Below are 19,711 nucleotides of genomic sequence, written 5' to 3'. Positions count from 1 at the left end.
CTAAAGGGAGCCATCCAACAAGAAGAAATAACTCTGGTAAACATATATGCACCCAATACAGGAGCACCCAAATACATAAAAAATCTCCTTGAGGATATCAAGGGAAAGATTGACAGCAATATAATCATAGTAGGAGACTTTAATACCCACTATCACCATTGGACAAATCCTCTAAACAAAAAATCAGCAAAAAAACATCAATCCTAAATGACTCACTAGACCAGATGGAATTAATTGACATCTTCAGAACACTTCACCCCAAAGCCACAGAATATACATTCTTCTCAAGTGCACATGGGTCATTTTCAAAGATAGACCATATGTTGGGACATAGGCAAAGTATCTTCAAATTGAAGAAGATGGAAATCATATCAAGCATCTTCTCAGACCACAGTGGCATAAAACTGAAAATCAACTACAATAAAAACAATTCAAAGAAATCAAACACATGGAGACTAAACAACTTGCTATTAAACAATGACTAGGTTACCAGAGAGATCAAGGAAGAAATAAAAAACATCATGGCAACAAATGACAATGAAAACACAACAATCCAAAATCTATGGGACACAGCGAAAGCAGTCTTGAGAGGGAAGTTCATAGCTCTACAAGCATACTGCAAAAAACAAGAAACAATGGTAATAAATTACCTAACCCTACAACTCAAAGAGTTAGAAAAAGAGCAACAAAAAAAGCCCAGTGTAAGCAGAAGGAAGGAAATAATAAAGATCAGGGCAGAGATAAACAACAGAGAGACCAAAGAAACAATACAAAATATCAACAAAACCAAGAGCTGGTTCTTTGAAAGGATAAACAAGATTGGTGAACCTCTAGCCAGGCTCACCAAGAAGCAAAGAGAGAGGACCCAAATAAACAAAATCAGAAATGAAAGAGGTGAAATAACAACAGATCCCACCGAAATACAAAGGATTGTTAAAAAATACTACAAACAATTCTACTCCAACAAACTGGACAACCTGGAGGAAATGGACATATTCCTAGGAAAATATAGCCTTCCAAAACTCAGTCAGGAAGAATCTAAACAGCTCAATATGCCAGTAAGTATGGAAGAAATTGAAGCAGTCATCAAAAAGCTTCCGACAAACAAAAGCTTGGGGCCAGACGTCTTCACAGGAGAGTTTTTCCAAACATTCAAGGAAGAACTAAAACTTATCCTCCTCAGACTATTCCAAAAAGTTCAAGAGGAAGGAACACTTCCAAGCTCCTTCTATGAAGCCAGCATCACCCTAATACCAAAACCAGATAAAGACAACACAATGAAAGAGAATTACAGGCCAATATCCTTCATGAACATAGATGCCAAAATCCACAACAAAATTCTAGCAAATCGGATCCAGCACTATATCAGGAAGATCATACACCATGACCAAGTAGGATTTATCCCAGGAATGCAAGGATGGTACAATATTCACAAATCAATAAACGTGATACATCACATAAACAAATTGCGAGATAAAAATCACAGTCTTATCAATTGATGCAGAAAAAGCATCTGACAAAATTCAACAAGCTTTCTTGAAAATACTCTCAACAAGGTGGGAATAGAAGGATCATACCTCAACATAATAAAAGCTATATATGATAAATCCATAGCTAACATCATACTCAATGGGAAAAAACTAAAACCATTTCCCCTAAGAACAGGAACAAGACAGGGATGCCCACTCTCACCACTCCTGTTTGACATAGTACTGGAAGTATTAGCCATTGCAATTAGACAAGAAGAAGAAATAAAAGGCATCCAAATTGGAAAAGAATAAGTAAAGCTGTCCTTATTTGCAGATGACATGATATTGTACATAAAAAACCCGAAAGACTCCATCAAAAAACTAACAGACTTAATAAATGAATTCAGCAATGTAGCAGGATACAAAATTAATGCCAGGAAATCTATGGCATTTCTATACACCAATAGTGGACTTACAGAAAGAGAATCTAAAAAAGCAATCCCATTTACCATCGCACCTAAAAAATTAGGATACCTAGGAATAAACTTAACCAAGGAGGAAAAAGACCTATACGTGGAAAAGTACAGGACACTGAAAAAAGAGATAGAGAAAGACATAAACAGATGGAAGAACATACCATGTTCATGGATTGGTAGAATCAACATCATTAAAATGTCCATACTACCCAAAGCAACCTATAGATTCAGTGCACTCCCCATTAAAATACCAATGGCATATTTCAAAGACCTAGAAAAAACTCTCCAAAAATTCATCTATAATAAAAAAAAGACCCCGAATAGCCACAACAATCCTGAGAAAGAAGAATAAAATAGGAGGGATCTCAATACCAGATTTCAAGCTGTATTACAAAGCCATTGTCCTCAAAACAGCCTGGTACTGGCACAAGAACAGACATATAGATCAGTGGAATAGAATAGAGAATCCAGATATCAACCCAAACCACTATGCACAATTAATATTTGACAAAGGAGGCATGAACATACAATGAAGTCAAGACAGTCTCTTCAAAAAATGGTGTTGGGAAAATTGGACAGATACATACAAAAAAATGAAACTAGATCACCAACTTACACCATACACAAAAATAAACTCAAAATGGATACAGGACTTAAATATAAGACGAGAAACCATAAAAATACTAGAGGAATCCACAGGCAGCAAAATCTCAGACATATGCCAAAAGAACTTCTTCACTGATACTGCCCCTGGGGCAATGGAAGCCAAAGAGAAAATAAACAAATGGGATTACATCAAAATAAAAAGCTTTTGCACAGCAAAAGAAACCATCAACAAAACAACAAGAAACCCCACTGTATGGGAGAACATATTTGCAATGTTATTACTGATAAAGGTTTAATCTCCAACATCTATAGGCAGCTTATACAACTTAATAAAAGGAAGATAAATGATCCAATAAAAAAATGGGCAACGGACCTAAATAGAATCTTTTCGAAAGAAGACAGAAGGAAGGCCAAGAGACGCATGAAAACATGCTCAAAGTCAATAATTATTTGAGAGATGCAAATCAAAACGACAATGCGATACCATCTCACACCTGTCAGAATGGCTATCATCAACAAATCAACAAACGACAAGTGTTAGCGAGGATGCGGAGAAAAAGGAACCCTTGTGCACTGCTGGTGGGAATGCAGACTGGTTCAGCTACTGTGGAGAACAGTCTGGAGTTTCCTCAAAAAACTGATAATGGAACTGCCCTTTGACCCAGTGATCCCACTCCCAGGAATATATCCTAAGAAACTAGAAACACCAATCAGAAAGGATATATGCACCCCTATGTTCACAGCAGCAAAATTTACAATAGCTAAGATTTGGAAACAGCCTAGGTGCCCGTCAGCAGATGACTGGATCAGAAAACTATGGTACATCTACACAATGGAATACTATGCTGCCATAAAAAAGAAGGAATTCTTACCATTTGTAGCAACCTGGGTGGAATTGGAGAACACTATGCTAAGTGAAATAAGCCAGTCAATGAAAGAAAAATACCACATGATCTCACTCATTTATGGATAATAAAAAACATTATAAATTGATGAACAAAAAGATAGATACAGAGGCAGTAAAGCATCAAACAGAGTGTCAAATTACAGCGGGAAGGTTGCGGGGGGAAAAATAAGAGATCAACCGAAGGACTTATATGCATGCATATAAGAATAACCAATGGATGCAAAACATTAGGGGGTGAGGGATTATATGGGAGTGGGGTGGGGAGGGGCAATGGTACGATATGTACACATATAATAACTTAATAAAAAAAATAAAAATAAAAAATACTTTTACAATTCCTCAAAAGATTAACCATAGTCACTATGTAACACAACAACTCTACTCTTAGGTTTATATCCCAAAGAAATGAATAAAACAACATTCACTTAAAAGCTAGTGCATGGATGTTTATAGCAGCATTATTCATAATTGCCAATTATTGAAAAAACAACCAAAATATCAGCCCTTTGACGAATAATAAAATGTGGTATATCCATTCAATAGAACATTATTCAACAATTTAAAAAATATTGACATATGTTACAACATAGATGAACCTCGAAAACATCATGCTAAGTGAAAAAAATCAGTCACAAAACATCATATATATAGTGTATGAACCTACTCATATTAAATGTCTAGTGTAGCAAATTAATAGAAAAAGAAAATAAATTTGTGATAGATCAGAGCTGGGGGCAAAGTGAATGGAAATGATTACTAATGATTTGGGATTTCTTTTTGAGATGACAATATTCTAAAATGAATTATATTAAAGATTATACGATTCTGTGAATACACTAACAACCATTAAACTGCACATTTTAAATGAATAAATATGGCATTTGAATTATATCTCAAGCTATTAAAATGTGTTTTGGGGTATAAACTTTTTTATTTTGCAAAATGTCATCAGATAATTTATTTTTCCTTTACAAATGCTTTCTTAATTCCTGCTCTATTTGGGCTTGTATATTCATCATCCCCAAGCCTCATAAATTGTTTTGAACACCTGCTGAAGAAGTAAAAAGCTCATTTTTAATCTCATGTTTACGTTGTCTAAATAATGCTCTGAACAGTGAATGTATTGGAGACAAAGTATTCACCACATTATTACCTGTATTATTGATGATTAATAACTGAGTGAGAGGATCATGCAGTGGTTGTCCAGGAGCAAGGAAGTATAAATGGGGAGAGATTTCCCATGTGTAAGTGCCATCATATGTTTTCAAGATGATGTACTCCCACAGAAAAGGAAAAATTCCAATTCCTAGAATCAATAGCCTACACAGAAGAAAATTTCCAGTGTGAATGCACAGTCATGTCCTAACCTTTTAAAATGGTCTGGGCGGATTCTAACTGAATGAGATCAAGAAATTATGAAAACTAAACATATAGCCCTCTGACTCAGGTACTGAGTACCTTGTCCTTTTCCTCTCTCTAAGTTAGTGATGATAAATTGTAGATTTATCCTTCTGTTCATGTCTCTTGTTCCTCTCTGGCCATGAGCCACCCTGTACACTATCATGGGACATGTGTCCTTTAACTCTGTGTCCAGATTCTGCCTCTTCCTGGAATTCCAGTGAGGGGTTCATTCACCAACACTTTATACTCAATTTTCTTCATGGCCAATCCTCTTCACTTAGTTCTGTGATGACTGCATGGTTTCTTGAATCTCCAGGCACAAATTTTCAATTATTTTTACTCTATTTTCCTGTGTTCTTCATTTCAAGTAAGTTGAAAATTTTTATTATATTTTCATGATATCTTATTTTGAACCATTTCTCCATTCCTAATTTCTAATTTTACGATACATCTTGTTGGAATTCTTGCTAAAGGACTGGCATCTCTGGAGACATGTTATATGCTGTTGCCAGATTAAGCTTAAAGATTTTGTTAAATCATGCTCATCTCCTAGTCAAATATTCTCAGTGAATTCTCATTATTTATTTAGCAAGTACTTGTTGAGATTCTGTTATGTGCCACACCACCTCCTATTTCTTTGACGCTTAATCAACGTATTCATAGACAAGGCGCTGATTGATAGCCAAAATCCCTTGGACACCAGGGTGCTACTGAGAGGTGACATGATTCTTAGGAGCAGGGATGGTGTCCATTATGCATGCAGTATGTATGGAGAGTGAGCTACCATCACTTCAGAGGGCTGGAGGGAAGTTAGAACCTCTAGGTTAGAGCCAGTAGGATATAATGGGAGAGTCAGCACTTCTAGGGCTGAGTCAGTAGATGACTAGATAACAACTAAAATGAGACTTTGGCATACGGACACTGGGAAATAATATCTACATCCCAATGTTTCTGTCACCTGCCATAGAAAATGTAAAGGAGAGCAAATAGCCCTAGCTGGTTTGGCTCAGTTGATAGAGCGTCAGTCTGCAGACTGAAGGGCCCAGGATTCCATTCTGGTCAAGGTCATGTACCTCTCTTGTAAGCTTGATCCCTGGTTGGGGTGAGTCTGGGAGGCAACAAATTGATGTGTCTCTGTCACATTGATATTTCTCTCTCTGTCTGTGTTCCTCCCTTCCACTCTCTCTAAAATATATAGAAAAATATCCTCAGGTAAGGATTAACAAAAACACACACCAAATGAAAATAAATAAATAAATAAATAAGAGCAAATATTACAGGAAAACTTACATTAATTGAACTTCCCCCTAAAATTGGCTCTGAGACCTTATAAATTCCACCTGCTAGTCTGCTAGTAGATAAAAACTAGGCCCATGAACTAGATTGGGGATTATACTTTATCCAGTTTTGCAGATGCAGACATTTATTTTTATTTTTGTTTGTTTTCTGTAGTCTTTAGGCCTTAATATTTTTTAATGCATCGACTGAACAAAAGCTATGGCACTCTGATACTCACAGTGATAAAAGAGATTTTCTGTCATGCTTTAGCTTTAATAAGCGGACCCTTGCAATTGCACAAATTTGCTGTCTCCACAGAGCCATGCCACCTACTGTTTCTTTCATCTCACTAAGTGAAGAGAGAACTTGTTCCATCTCAACAAGTCTTTCTGTGTCTCCAGCTTCTTCTGCTTGTACGTCTCCAGATGTGGCAATACCTGCGAAACACAAAATAAATAATGCATAAAACCCACTTCGGATGGACTTTACTGAGCTTACTATAGGCATTTGTTATACCAAGGACACACAGATAACATACCCTCACACTGTTGGCACTTGAACCAAAGGACCACAAGGAAAATCTTAGATGGACACAGACAATATATTAAAGAGGTTAAGATAAGTATGCAAGATCATCATAGTACCTAGGTGTGACTTGGAAACTTGGTAAAGGACACAATTATCTTAGGTGCTCACCTAGAGAAACAAGTTACAAATTGACATGCTACACACTAGGGGTTTAACTGTAAATTAAACATAACTATAGCAACAACCACCTTAAAAATAATGGACTAACTGGCTTATTTCACTTAGCACAATGCTCTCCAATTCCATCCATGCTGTTGCAAATGGTAAGAACTCCTTTTTTAAAAAAATATATGTTATTGATTTTTTACAGAGAGGAAGGAAGAGAGATAGGGAGTTAGAAACATTGATGAGAGAGAAACATCCATCATTTGCCTCTTGCACACCTCCTACGGGGGATGTGCCCTCAACCAAGGTACATGGCCTTGACCGGAATCGAACCTGGGACCTTTCAGTCCGCAGTCCGACGCTCTATTCACTGAGCCAAACCGGTTAGGGCTGAACTCATTCTTTTTTATCGCAGCATAGTAAGCCAGTCAGAGAAAGATAAATATCACATGATCTCACTCATTTATGGAATATAATGAACATAAACTGATGAACAAAAATAGATCCAGAGACAGAGAAACATCGATCAGACCATTAAATCTCAGAGGGAAGGTAGGGGAGGGTGGGGGTAATGGGGAGAGATCAACCAAAAGACTTGTATGCATGCATATAAGCCTAACCAATGGACACAGACAACAAGGGGGTGAGGGCATGAATGAGGGGAATAGGAGGGGTAATGGGGGAATAAGGACACATATGTAACACCTTAATCAATAAAGAAATTAAATTAAAAAATAATGGACTAAACATGCCACTGTAAGACACGTAAAATGTCTCAATAAGCAAAATTCAACTATATGCTGTTTGTAAGAAATGCATTTTAAATTAAAAGCATGAACAGGTTGAAAAAAATTTTAAAGTCACAAATTACATTAAAATAAAAGCAGCTCATCATACAAAGAAATTCTCAATGAGATCTAGAGCTGACTTCTCATCAGAAACCATGGAGACCAATAGGCAGCGTGATGACACATTCAAAGCGTTTGGGGAGAGATTTACAATAAGATAAGTGTTCCGTCTTAAATTGCTCTTGGAAAATAGGATACAATGAGGGCTATGAGCCTTGGGTAGAAGATAAATTTAATATCAATGCTATACTGGCAGTGGAGGTAACAAAAGTCACAGGGATGCACTTCAGCTTAATATATTCTTCTCCAAAAATGGCCTTAATCATGGAACCCCATATGTTATAATCATGTTATTAAATCATATTATTGGAATGGTGTCTTCTTTTTTATTTATTAATTTTTAGAGAGAAGAAAGACACACACACATACACACAGAGAGAGAGAGGGAGAGAGAGAGAGAGAGAGAGAGAGAGAGAGAGAGAGAGAGAGAGAGAGAGAGAGAGAGAGAGGGAGAAGTGTTGTTCCACTTATTTATGCATTCATTGGTTGATTTTTGTATATGCCCTGACTAGGGATCCATCTGGCAATCTTGGTGTATCGAGATGATGATCTAAGCAACTGAGCTACTCAGCCAGGGCCTGGAATGGTGTTTCTTAAAGAATATACTGGGCCAGGTGTTATGAATACACTTACATTATCATTTTCATGCATTTTATTTACCTGGTTCATCAATAGTTGATTTTCCTTCTAGTTTCAGGAACACCTCATTCAAGGTTGTCATGGAAACACCATAATTCTCAATTCCCAGGTCAGGACAGAGATCAAGATTCTCATAAAGTTCTAAATACATACACAATAGCAAATCAAGACAAGCATAGTGCACCAATTAGAATGTAATATTTCCCACTGGAGATAAAAGTCTAGTTATTCTTTCCTCATGTTTTAAATACCTGAACACAGTGTATGCTCTTAATAAATGTTAGTTAGAGTAATTATCATTGATATTATTTTTATGAATAACATTTATGTATTTCATTTCATGATATTCTTGTACATTACCTGGAAATTTATTTGTTCTTTCCAAGGGCAATGTATAGACAAGTTTTCCTTCACTTTTTGCTGATAATTTGGCATCAGGGATGTGCTTTGTAACAATGGATGTTATTTTTTCTTGAACACACATTTCATTCAACTGCAAACTGGTGATAAAAAATAGATCTGTGTTATTTGACGTCATCTCCAATTGCATGAAGAAAATTACTTATCTCTATGAGACAAAGAAAAATCAAACAAAATCGAATGCAAGAAATCGGTCATCCAAACATGAAATAAGAGGTAAAAAAAATCAGATTATATGCAGTCCCTACCTCCTAAAGTAAAAGATTTAAATACAATAATGTTAGGCATTTTACCTCTGATTCAATCAACAAATAACAGAACATGTTACTATCTAAAAATAGTAATAAAAATAAAATGAAGAGGATGGACAGGAGAGAAAGAACAAGAGAGAAAAAAAGGATTTAGGGGAAAGAGGAGAAACAAGGAGTCTGCTTAAGAGACTGTGTTAAAACCCTGGGTGAGAGGTGATGAGGTTGTGAAATACAATGTCAGTTGAGAAAGTTCCTTTAATACATACATTTCTTACCAAATAATGTGTGGTGGATATAGTTTCTATCACATTTATCTAAACTTCTTTGTTATCTTATATTCTCAATCTCTAAAATCTGCCAATCAATAACTCATATACTATATACTCCATATATCTCTATCAGTATCTTTATCTCTAATCCATCTATATCTGGCTATACATCTCCTTATTTTTATTTGTGTATGTGTGTATATATGTATACATCAATAGCTTTATATAATAGTCAAACGTTTCCTTGTGTGCTGTAATGTGTTGCTTCGAGCATCATGCCTTGCTTTAGCCCATTTCTCGATCTGCAGCCTCCTCAAGTGGCCATACCTTAAGTGATACCCAATCCCCCATTTCTTCTTTAGAAACAGACTTGAGCCTGCACACTTCAGCTTCCCTTTGGACACAAACACTTTCCTGTCTGAAAGGGAAGAAGCAAAGAAGAAAGTTTGTTAGAAAGTTGAGCATTATTTCCCAAAAAAGATAGGTCATTGTCTGTGTGATCCAACTCTAATTCAGGAGCTTCTATATTTTCAAATACAGGGCTTCATCAAGATTCATTGAAATAGACACATTTTAATCTTATTTATATACTTTAGACTGTTGTTTTCCCTTCCAGCCCATCAGAGAGGTTATCGGATAAATTTTGAATATGGAGAATCATCACATTATACATTTTAATGGGACAAACATCAAAATTGTTTGAATATTTCAAGTTGATTTCCTTAAATTTTGAGTAAAAGGACCAATGCCTTTGAATATAGAGTCTTCCTTCAAAATAAGTGAGTTTCCTGGCAGATCATACCTCCATGTAATCAAAGGATACAAAATCCTAGGAGATACACAGAAGTGGTTGCGAGTGAAACTCTTGGGCCAGTTCATATCATTACCAGCTGTTCCAATGGCTGGATATAGCTGGATGACCAGGATACAAAATACAGCTGCTGAGCATATAATCCATATTTCTCAAATCTCATAAAGTCTTCATCATGATACTTGAAGCAAACCAGCACGTACCAGCCAGGATGTCAGCCTCATCCATGAACTGGGTACTGAACACGATCACACGGTCCATTTTCCGCTCCTTCAGCACGTTCCACACTTGATGCTTTGAAAAGGGATCCAACCCAGCAGTTGGTTCATCCAATAGGAAAATCTACAGTGGAGGGGGTATATAAAAGGATCTTTCCTATAAAGTATGTAGTTCTTCCAGAAAACACATTGAAACCATATTATTTATATTTCAAAGGGCACTGTGATTAGGATTTTGTTCTTATATATAATGTCCCATCATAAATACTTTATCACAGATGTCCCTTGCAAATAAAAGGTTAGAACTACTACCAAAAGTTTTAATTTTAATCCATCTCTAAATCTCATCTTATTTACCTGAGGATCTCCTAAAATGGCAATTCCAAAAGTGAGTTTTCTTTTCTGTCCACCACTTAAGTTTTGAGCAAGGACGTCTTCAATACTGTCCATTTGCAATTCCAGCACAACTCTTTGTATCTAACCAAATGACAACATTTGTGTCATGATACAAGATTCCTTTCTTTTTTTATTTTTACATTGATAAATACAAGGCAGTAAAGTGTAATGGTTAAAAGCATGCATTCTGAGCCAGATTGACTCGATTTGAATACCACTCCACATTAACTAGCTGCATAGTCTTGGTCAAATTACTTGCTCTCTTAAACCTCAGGTTCCAGGAATGTAAAATGGGAATAATAATAGCACCTATCTTATATATAGAGTTGTTATGGTAAATAAATGAATTAGTATATTTAAAGTGAAGGATAATGCTTGGCATATAAATTATACATAAATGTTAGATAAACATTTAGCTGTGATAAATACCTAAATTAGATTTTTTGGTCCAACTTTCATACAATGACTTTGCTCAAAGATAATTTAATGAAAGCATAAGAACTCAGAGCAAATAGACTTAATGATCTCATTTTGACCACTACATTAGTTCTGATATATTTTTGTACCTCTTGTTCCACTTCCTGTGGTAGAATCCCTTTTATCTTAGCAAAGAGTCTGAGATTTTCTCTCACGGTGAGGTAGTCAAATTGCACGTTGGACTGTGGGCAAACTCCAATGAGCTTGATGATATTTTCTAGGTCAGCCATTTCTGAAAGTTTATTCCTATACACGGTGACTGAACCTGTAACAAAGATTAAAAGTTAACATTAGATCATACTTAAATTAAGATATCTTTCTAAATGAAAAGCCACTCTAGAGTTATTTATTACATTCTAGATAATATGGTTTTATCTTCAAGGTTTATACAACTCAGGCATTGTGAACTTCCATTTTAGTTGTGTGGTGTATGGGGTGGGAGAAAGGTCCCTTCTGCAGATTTTTTACATTAATATGTAGTCTATTTATTCTCCCCTCATAGTTAGGTGTGGTTCTATGATAAATGAAATTTTAGCAAGTGTGATATAAGCAGGGATTGCGAAGTGCCTCCACCCTGGGGTTGCCCTCTCTTTGCTTCTGGAGTCATGGGCATCACTGGATGAAGAATCCCTGACTAGCTTCCTGGGGGATGTAGAAAGAGAGGTGCTGTGGTCCTAACTAGAGCCCCACATGTGTGAGTAAGGCTATGCTAAAGCGTCCACCCCAGCTATTTTAATCAAGATAGAAAAACCACAAGCCAACCCACAGAATCATAAGAAATAAGCAAACATTTTTATTTTAAGCTATTAGCTTTGGGAATGCTTGTTGTGCAGCAAAAGCTAACAGATACAAGTTGGAATGTCAACGGACCATGAAAATAATGATCATGAAATAATCAAATTTCATATATACAAATTAAGTATTGCGTACCTCTATAGAATACTATAAATTAACTTCCGTTTTTCCCTGGTAATCGTTGTTTGTGATTAATGATCACAAGAACTTACTATTAACAGCTGATTTATTTGTCCGCCTGACTTTGGGGGAAAAAGAACCCTCTTACCTTTGGTGGGAACAGATAACCCACTAAGAATGTTTAATAGTGTTGATTTTCCAGCTCCACTGTGACCAAGTATTGCAGTGATTTGGCCTTCATATATGTCCAATGCCAGATCTAGGATGAAAAAAGAAAAGGAAAGAAGGGTGGGAGAAAGGAAGGAAGAAAAAGAGGTAGGGAGGTAGGAAAAAAAACTACAAATTTCTTGTCGAGCTAAAATTTATTTTTTAATTTCCTTGCATGGCCATGTTCTCTATATATGAATATGTTAGGTTGTTAAACTCAAAATAAAAAATATGCTTTTATAAATTTATATGTGCATCTTGTTTCAAAAATTGGAAATTACTTGTTTTAAAACCAAAAAACATCTTATACTCTTAAGTTCATTGATATTGCCTGGTATATGGCAAGTGAATGTTAATATTTATTGACTAAATATTAATTTAGTCAATAAATGATAGATTAATAGTTCAGTAAATTTTTATGTGGATAAAAATCCTTTGGTGTATGTGACATTTTTGCAGAATATAAAAATAGCAATATCCACAATAGCTTTAGAATTACAGAAGGAAAATTGGAGTTCATAGAAAACAACCCAGAATAGCTTTAGGCTTCCTCAGTAAGACTCAGTATACCTTTCAAAGACATATGTAATTTGAAAACACAATCAATTTTTTCTTTTATATAGAAGTAATTATTAGAAAGGATTTCTTATCATATGGCTAAATAACTCATTTCAAATCTGAAATACCACCAGTGATTATTCACCAAGAGCAAAAACAAGAATGAAAATCAGAAAATTAATCCTATATAATAAAAGGCTAATATGCAAATAGACTGAAGGGCAGAATGACTGGTTACTTTGATGCGCACTGACCACCAGGGGGCAGACGCTCAATGCAGGAGCTGCCCCCTGGTGATCAATGCACTCCCACAGGGGAAGTGCCACTCAGCCACAAGCCAGGCTCAAGGCTGGCCAGTGCAGGGCGGTGGTGGGAGCCTCTTACACCTCCGCAGCAGTGCTAAGGATGTGTGACTGAGGGCACAGGACAGGCTGAGGGACACCCTAGTGACCAAATTTTGTGCACCCAGCCTCTAGTATCAATATAATAACTAAATGGTACCTTTCAAAGCTTCTACTTTATCAGGATTTCCTTTATATTCTTTTGTAACATTTCTGATTCTAAAAAAGAAAGAAAAAGATGTTAAAAGTTATGACAATTTTCTTCATTTGGTAATTCTAGGTTTGGTTGACATGATTTATGAATCTGCCCCCTTCAGTGCATAGAAAAGCTGGGAATTTACTCTCTGGCAATCATGTTTGTGTGTGAGAATCAGCTAGAGTATTTTTTCCCTGCCTTGGCTACACATTAGCTTCACCTGCGAAGTTTTTAAAAAATATATTTTATTGATTTCAGAGAAGAAGGGAGAGGGAGTGAGAGATAGAAACATCAATGGTGAGAGAGAATCATTGATTATCTGCCTCTTGTACCCCCCACACTAGAGATTGAGCCCACAACTCGGACATGACCCTGATTGGGAATAGAACCGTGACCTCCTGGTTCATAGATCAGTGTTCAACCACAGAGCCACACTGGCTGGGCCACCTGCCAAGTTTTAAAATTTCCCTATGCTTGGAACACATCACCAGGTAATATTATTCCAACAACTGAGGTGAAACCTGACATTACTATTGAAAACCAGGTTCATCTCTAAACTGCTAAGCCAAAGAAGCTAGACCAAGAGGTAACACAGGCATCCATTCCTGAATGGTTCATTGTGAACTACTGACTCAGGCTGGAGATATCTTTGGTTATCTTGAGTCAAGGTCAAGGTGGAGTAAGGGAGAGAGGCAAAGATCAAAACAGTGAGAGCAATGGGTTTTACAGTCCTACCTAAATTTGCTCACGCCAGCTAGAACATTTAGTAGCTCTGTTACCTTAGCCCATGTACATATTCTGGGTAAATTTTGGCTTTTGTAACCTAAAAACTTGGAGTGAGTTAGGGCTGTGTTGAAGGATGAGTAAAATATTTCATCTTGCATGCATAGTGGTTGGTTCTTGGTAAGTATTCAGTAAACATCAGATGATATTGGTTTATGATGATGATTATGGTAAGAGAAAGAAATGAAATTAGCATGCTGGGTGCTATTATAGATCTGGAATGCTAGGCATTTTACCTATTTTATTTTATCAGGTACATATCCATAAACTGAATCAAATTTACATTTACATCTTATTTTGTTATCTATTCATCAAACAATCCAGGTTCCATTCATATTGAACTGTTTAGATTTTCTTTCTGTTTTAATCCCATTTTGCTATCATTCTACATAGTTCTTATTGTTGAGTGAGCTGCTAAAGAGATAGAAAAATTAAAATAAACATATAAACACATCAACTAAAGTCAATGCTTTGCTCCCAGTTTATCTGCTGGAGGTTAAACCTAATTTAGGTCACAGGACAAATATAAGTATGGAACAGATTAAAATAAAAAAATGAAATGGTTCTAGAAACTCAGTAGTCTGGAGTAATCTGAGACAGTTCATAGAAGATTGACATATATGTTGGACAAGGATGAATGAACAAAATTTGAGTAGTCAGTGTTGTTGAGAAATTTCTTCTTAATTTTTTATTCGAAAAAAAAAAAGTTACTAGCACTGAACAAAGCACATTCTAAAAGGCACTTCTCCCTTAATTCCCTATGTGACTATCTCTAGGTCTTTTCTTCCTTCCTCTTCCCTACTCTTTCATCTTCTTTGAAAGGGCAATAAATAGAAAGAGAAGTTTAAAAAATTGAGAGAGAAAAATAGGGAATATAATAAATGAGGTGGGAGTCATGTGTGAATAAATGAGTCCAGGCAAAGAAAAGAGTGAGGTTAAGGCTAAGGTTTGAGAAGACAACAGATAGAAGATTGAGAATCCAGATGAGGGTTTTGTCAAATTATCTTTGTGGGTGAAATCTCAGTTTGTATTTAATGTATATGTCAATAATATAAGACAAAAAAGGTAAAGGAACTTTTCTTCCAGCTTGAAGTGGGAAGTGATGAATGTAGCATGGATGAGGTTTGATGGGAGCCATCTATAGGGCATGAGAGAGAATTTGGCTTATTTCAAGTGTGAATTACTAGCTACTCATTCTTTGGCCTGTTCTCCATCTGCATCCTTGTTACCTGATGGCTTCTTTCCCATGGAATTCTGGAGACATTGGTTCAAAGGAGTCATTAGATGAAGGATCAGAATATATTTCATTTTCAAGGGCCACATGATCAGCATTATGTTGTCGTGACCAAAATGAGGACTTCAGGAAAAACAAGGGTGAGTATTGATGTCCATATTCATCTATGTGGCCAGGAGACAAATTCTGGGTCAATCACCACGTTAAGGGAGAGAGTCACCCCAATGCAGCATAGCAATGCAAACTTTCTGCCAATAAACTTGAAACATGGTCAACACAAAAAAATACCTGTTTGGATATATGTAGCTTCTTAAGGAGAAAAAAGATCACTAAGATGTCTCTATTATAATTATTGTTCCTCTGAGAAGAACTGAAGCTGTGACTTTAAAAAATTCTGGAGGAACTTAAATAAATGTTGATACTCTTCTTAACCCCAAGAACATCATATATTGCAAGACAAATGCAAGATAGGTCTGGCATGCTGAACTCTATCGATGCTGGCAAAGGAGGAAGAACTTGAGGACTGACTATCTCTACACTAATAAAAAAGTAACATGCTAATTGACTGTACCTTCGTGAAACCCACCAGCCAACCAGGAGTGAGTATGCAATTTAAACCAACAAAGATGGTGGGTTAATTTGCATACACTGGTGCCGAAAGGCCGGGGGAGCTGTTCCACACCACCCCGGCTCCTCAGAGCCTCTGGGAAGGTGGAAAGGCGGCGCTGGGCAGGAGCGAAAAAGCAGCTCTGGCCAGAGCAAAGGTGGTGCCAGCAGCCAAGGGAATGAAGGCCCAGTCTTGCACAAATCTTAGTGCATCAGGCCTCTAGTTGCATATAAAACAACAAATATTCCAAGAGAAGATTAATTAGGATTTAACAAAAATAAGTGACAGAATGGGAGAGAATGGGGCAAGAGAACTAATTAAAATTGAACACAGAGTGGAATTTCAAAAGCTAATTTGTATTTACACCTTATGTCAACTCCAAATTATAACATTCCTCTGAAGCAAATTTATGATCTGCATTAAGAATGCATTATCCATGAACCGCTTTCTGGAAATGAATCCACAGTATATTTGCACTTCATTATCTCTTCTGTTTTCCAACATGGTAAGGGACATTATGAAATGGAAGAATTATTTTTCTCTTATATTCTGCAACTGGCTTCCACTGTAAGATTGATGGGTTTTCAAACTTCTTTGTACTTTTCACATGTTCAGGCATTCATCCATGCAATAGATATATACTGAACACTCCCTACATACCTGTCATAGGTATATTATTAGTTAGTACCCATCTTTTCCCCTGGATTAGGAAGCCTAGCAAATAAAAGCATGTAGCTTAATTAAATACATTCTGCCACGAGATTTATTAATACATGATTCTATCATTTTATCTAGTTAATTTTCCTTTCTAACATTCATACTAAAATCTTTAAAGGAATTTCTAACACAGTCAACTTGTTTAAATTCAGGATTAAACTCAGTCTTCTTTCTTCCTTTCTTCCTTCCTTTCTTTCTTTCTTTCTTTCTTTCTTTCTTTCTTTCTTTCTTTCTTTCTTTCTTTCTTTCTTTTGTTTTTTTGAGAGAGAGAGTAGAAGTGGGGAGAGGGAAAGATAGAAACATCGGTGGGAGAGAAACATCAGTCAGCTGCCTCCTACACGGCTGCTACTGGGGATTAAATCCACAACCCAGCAAAATGCCCTGACAGGGAATCAAACCAGTGACTTCTTGGTTCATGGGTTGATATTCAACCACTGAGCCATATAGGCCAGGTTAAATTCAGTCTTCATGAATGGATGATACAAATAATTCCAACTGTATAATAAATGTATAAGCCAAAAAGTGTACATCATGACATCTATTTTTCTGGGCTCTTCTAGAAGGCAGAGGTAGTTATTGTTCTTGAGGGATTACCTAAAACACCACTATCAAGTCACTTCTTCAGACCATGCTGTGCGCCTTCTGTCTCACTCCCTTCCCTTCTTCCCTTTCTACCAGTGTTTAGTCACTGGCGACATTTTTACCCACTCAGTGTGTTTATGCCATTAGTGACTTTCATAATTTTTCCAGCTTTACTGAAGTATGATCAACAAATAAAAATTATATATATATATATATATATATATGCACACATATATATGGATTAAATGTATAATGAAGGCCTTTGGTTTTCTGTTTTGAATGGGAAATTCAGAGGTGACACAGCCCCTGCCTTTCATAATAAAAGAGGGAGGAAAAATGCAGCAGTATTTCAGCGGCAAGTACTTACTGAGCCCTGGCATGCACTAGGCACTGAGGTGGGTGCTTGGGTTTATCTGTGAACAAAACAGAGCCCTGCTTTTGTGGAACTCATATTCTTTGGGTTGAGGGTGATAAAAATGAAGATTTATCACCTATTGACTTTCCTATTGTGAAACTATGCGGAGACCTTTCTGAAGTAGAGGTGCCCTGGTCCCACCACTGATTAAATGAATTATAATCTCTTGGAGTCGAGCTGGGCTCAGAAGGTTTTTCAAGTTCCCCAGGTGGTTCTGAAGTACAGCCAGGGCTCAGAACCAATAAGCTAAGAGTTAGACAAAGCAGCTATAAATTTCCATGTCTAAGTACCAAGCCAGACCCACTTAGGAACTAGCTTTCTAAGCATTTCTTTAAAAAGAAACAAGCCACACACAAAGCAGAGTGAAGTTCAAACAAAGGCTAGTCATTCTATAAGCCAAATTCAGGCTTCAGTTCCGACCAGTCAAAACAGCCAGAGAGAAATAAAGAACTGATTTGGTCACTGGCAATGACCTTGTTGATTTCAATGACCTTGATGCACAAGATAGTTCTTTAAATATAAACAACACGTGTTAGGAGATTCATTTTAGGAAACGAAATTATTTAAATGGTGTTTGATTTTAATCATATCACTACTCACTTGGCAAAATTTTTTCAAAATAAATCGTCAATGCCAGATAGAGGAAAATATCAAAAGCCAACATAAAATGCGTTGCTATTATTTGACTCGAGTAGTTCGAAAAAGCAGGATGTGCATTGGAATTCATATCATAGTCCACATGTAAGAGCTGAAAAGGAAAAGGAAATTTATTAAAGGAAATTGGGCTTATGAAAAATGTTAAACAGGTTTAGCATAAAAAATAAAATAAACTAGTCTTTGCCCCATAGCGGGAATACAAAGTTGAATAAAACTGACTACTTTACTCTCAAATCTATTGGAAAGCATGCACATGGGAACAACTATAATGTAAGTTTTAAAATATGTTCCCAATGAAATGGGAGTGTCAGGAGGAGGTAGAGGAATATGGGAAAAGATGACATTTGAGCTCCGCCTTCAATAAATCTTTACCAAATAGAACATGGAAGAAAGGTGCAGTGTTCTTTGAAAATGTCTCCTGAGAGAGATTTCGTGCTCTTGGAAGGATCACTGGTGTGTTGAAGAAGAACAAGTGGGCTGTTCGAAAATGTTCAAGCTGATGAGTACTTTATAACAAACTGTCCCTTTGGTAAGCACTAAATAACAGACCTGTAATGAGTGACATGACCATTAATTGGAAGAATGGCAAAGTAAGTTCAATGTGAGAATCAGATCAAGAGAAATGACATTTTATGAACAGAAATGTAATTCACTAAATGCATTTTGAAGGTGTTTTTAACTTTGACTTTTATTTTATGGTTTCTATGATCATGCATGCTATTCAATTAGTAAGTCAAAATATGAACTGGAAGAGTTATTTAGTATTATATTTGTGACATCATGTCCATATTTAATTAACTGCCAAAAATAACACCCCGTGAATTATATATTGGCCTTCCATTTTTTCACTCACCCATGGTTTATTTTACTGGGCTAAGTGCTGCCAAAGCTTTTAAACCCCACAATAGTCTTTATTAGGATTTTATACCTTATAATACTAAGCACAGAAATGACTACATACAGTTAAATTCCAGAAAGGAGACAAACATAGGGTTAATACATAACAAAATAACAGTTTATTTTTTATTTAAATATAAGTTACTTTATTTTATATTCTCATGTTCTGAGATTTGAGTTGCTCCTATAACTCAGTGCATAGGGCATTCTAATTGTCATGGTTAAGATAATTACTATGCCTAATCTCACCAGGATGTGGTGTGTAGACACTTATCTATGTTTGCATAGCACATGTAACAAAAATTTAACATTCCGGTGTTTGATTTTTAATGAAGTAAATAATGTGATACCAAATACAAAATCTCAGAGAAGATGGCTCAGAC

The 19,711-nt window shown here is 36.2% G+C and overlaps 1 protein-coding gene across 1 annotated transcript in view; it reads right to left on the bottom strand.

The window, feature by feature from the left end:
• LOC308252455 (ABC-type organic anion transporter ABCA8-like) overlaps positions 1-19,711 on the bottom strand; it is a 54,272-nt gene that overhangs the window by 21,244 nt on the left and 13,317 nt on the right. The window contains exons 9-20 of the mRNA XM_080677099.1: positions 18,375-18,522; positions 15,449-15,617; positions 13,401-13,459; positions 12,283-12,393; positions 11,309-11,484; positions 10,704-10,823; positions 10,332-10,470; positions 9,645-9,735; positions 8,738-8,877; positions 8,399-8,518; positions 6,376-6,574; positions 4,612-4,778 (exon numbers count right to left, since the gene is read on the bottom strand). Of these exons, the coding sequence (XP_080533225.1) occupies positions 4,612-4,778; positions 6,376-6,574; positions 8,399-8,518; positions 8,738-8,877; positions 9,645-9,735; positions 10,332-10,470; positions 10,704-10,823; positions 11,309-11,484; positions 12,283-12,393; positions 13,401-13,459; positions 15,449-15,617; positions 18,375-18,522 (1,639 nt within the window). The remainder of the gene's footprint in view (positions 1-4,611; positions 4,779-6,375; positions 6,575-8,398; positions 8,519-8,737; positions 8,878-9,644; positions 9,736-10,331; positions 10,471-10,703; positions 10,824-11,308; positions 11,485-12,282; positions 12,394-13,400; positions 13,460-15,448; positions 15,618-18,374; positions 18,523-19,711) is intronic.

Source organism: Plecotus auritus, assembly GCF_963455305.1.
Source record: "Plecotus auritus genome assembly, chromosome: 7".
Lineage (NCBI taxonomy): Eukaryota > Metazoa > Chordata > Mammalia > Chiroptera > Vespertilionidae > Plecotus > Plecotus auritus.
This window is presented reverse-complemented; position numbering and strand designations above follow the sequence as displayed.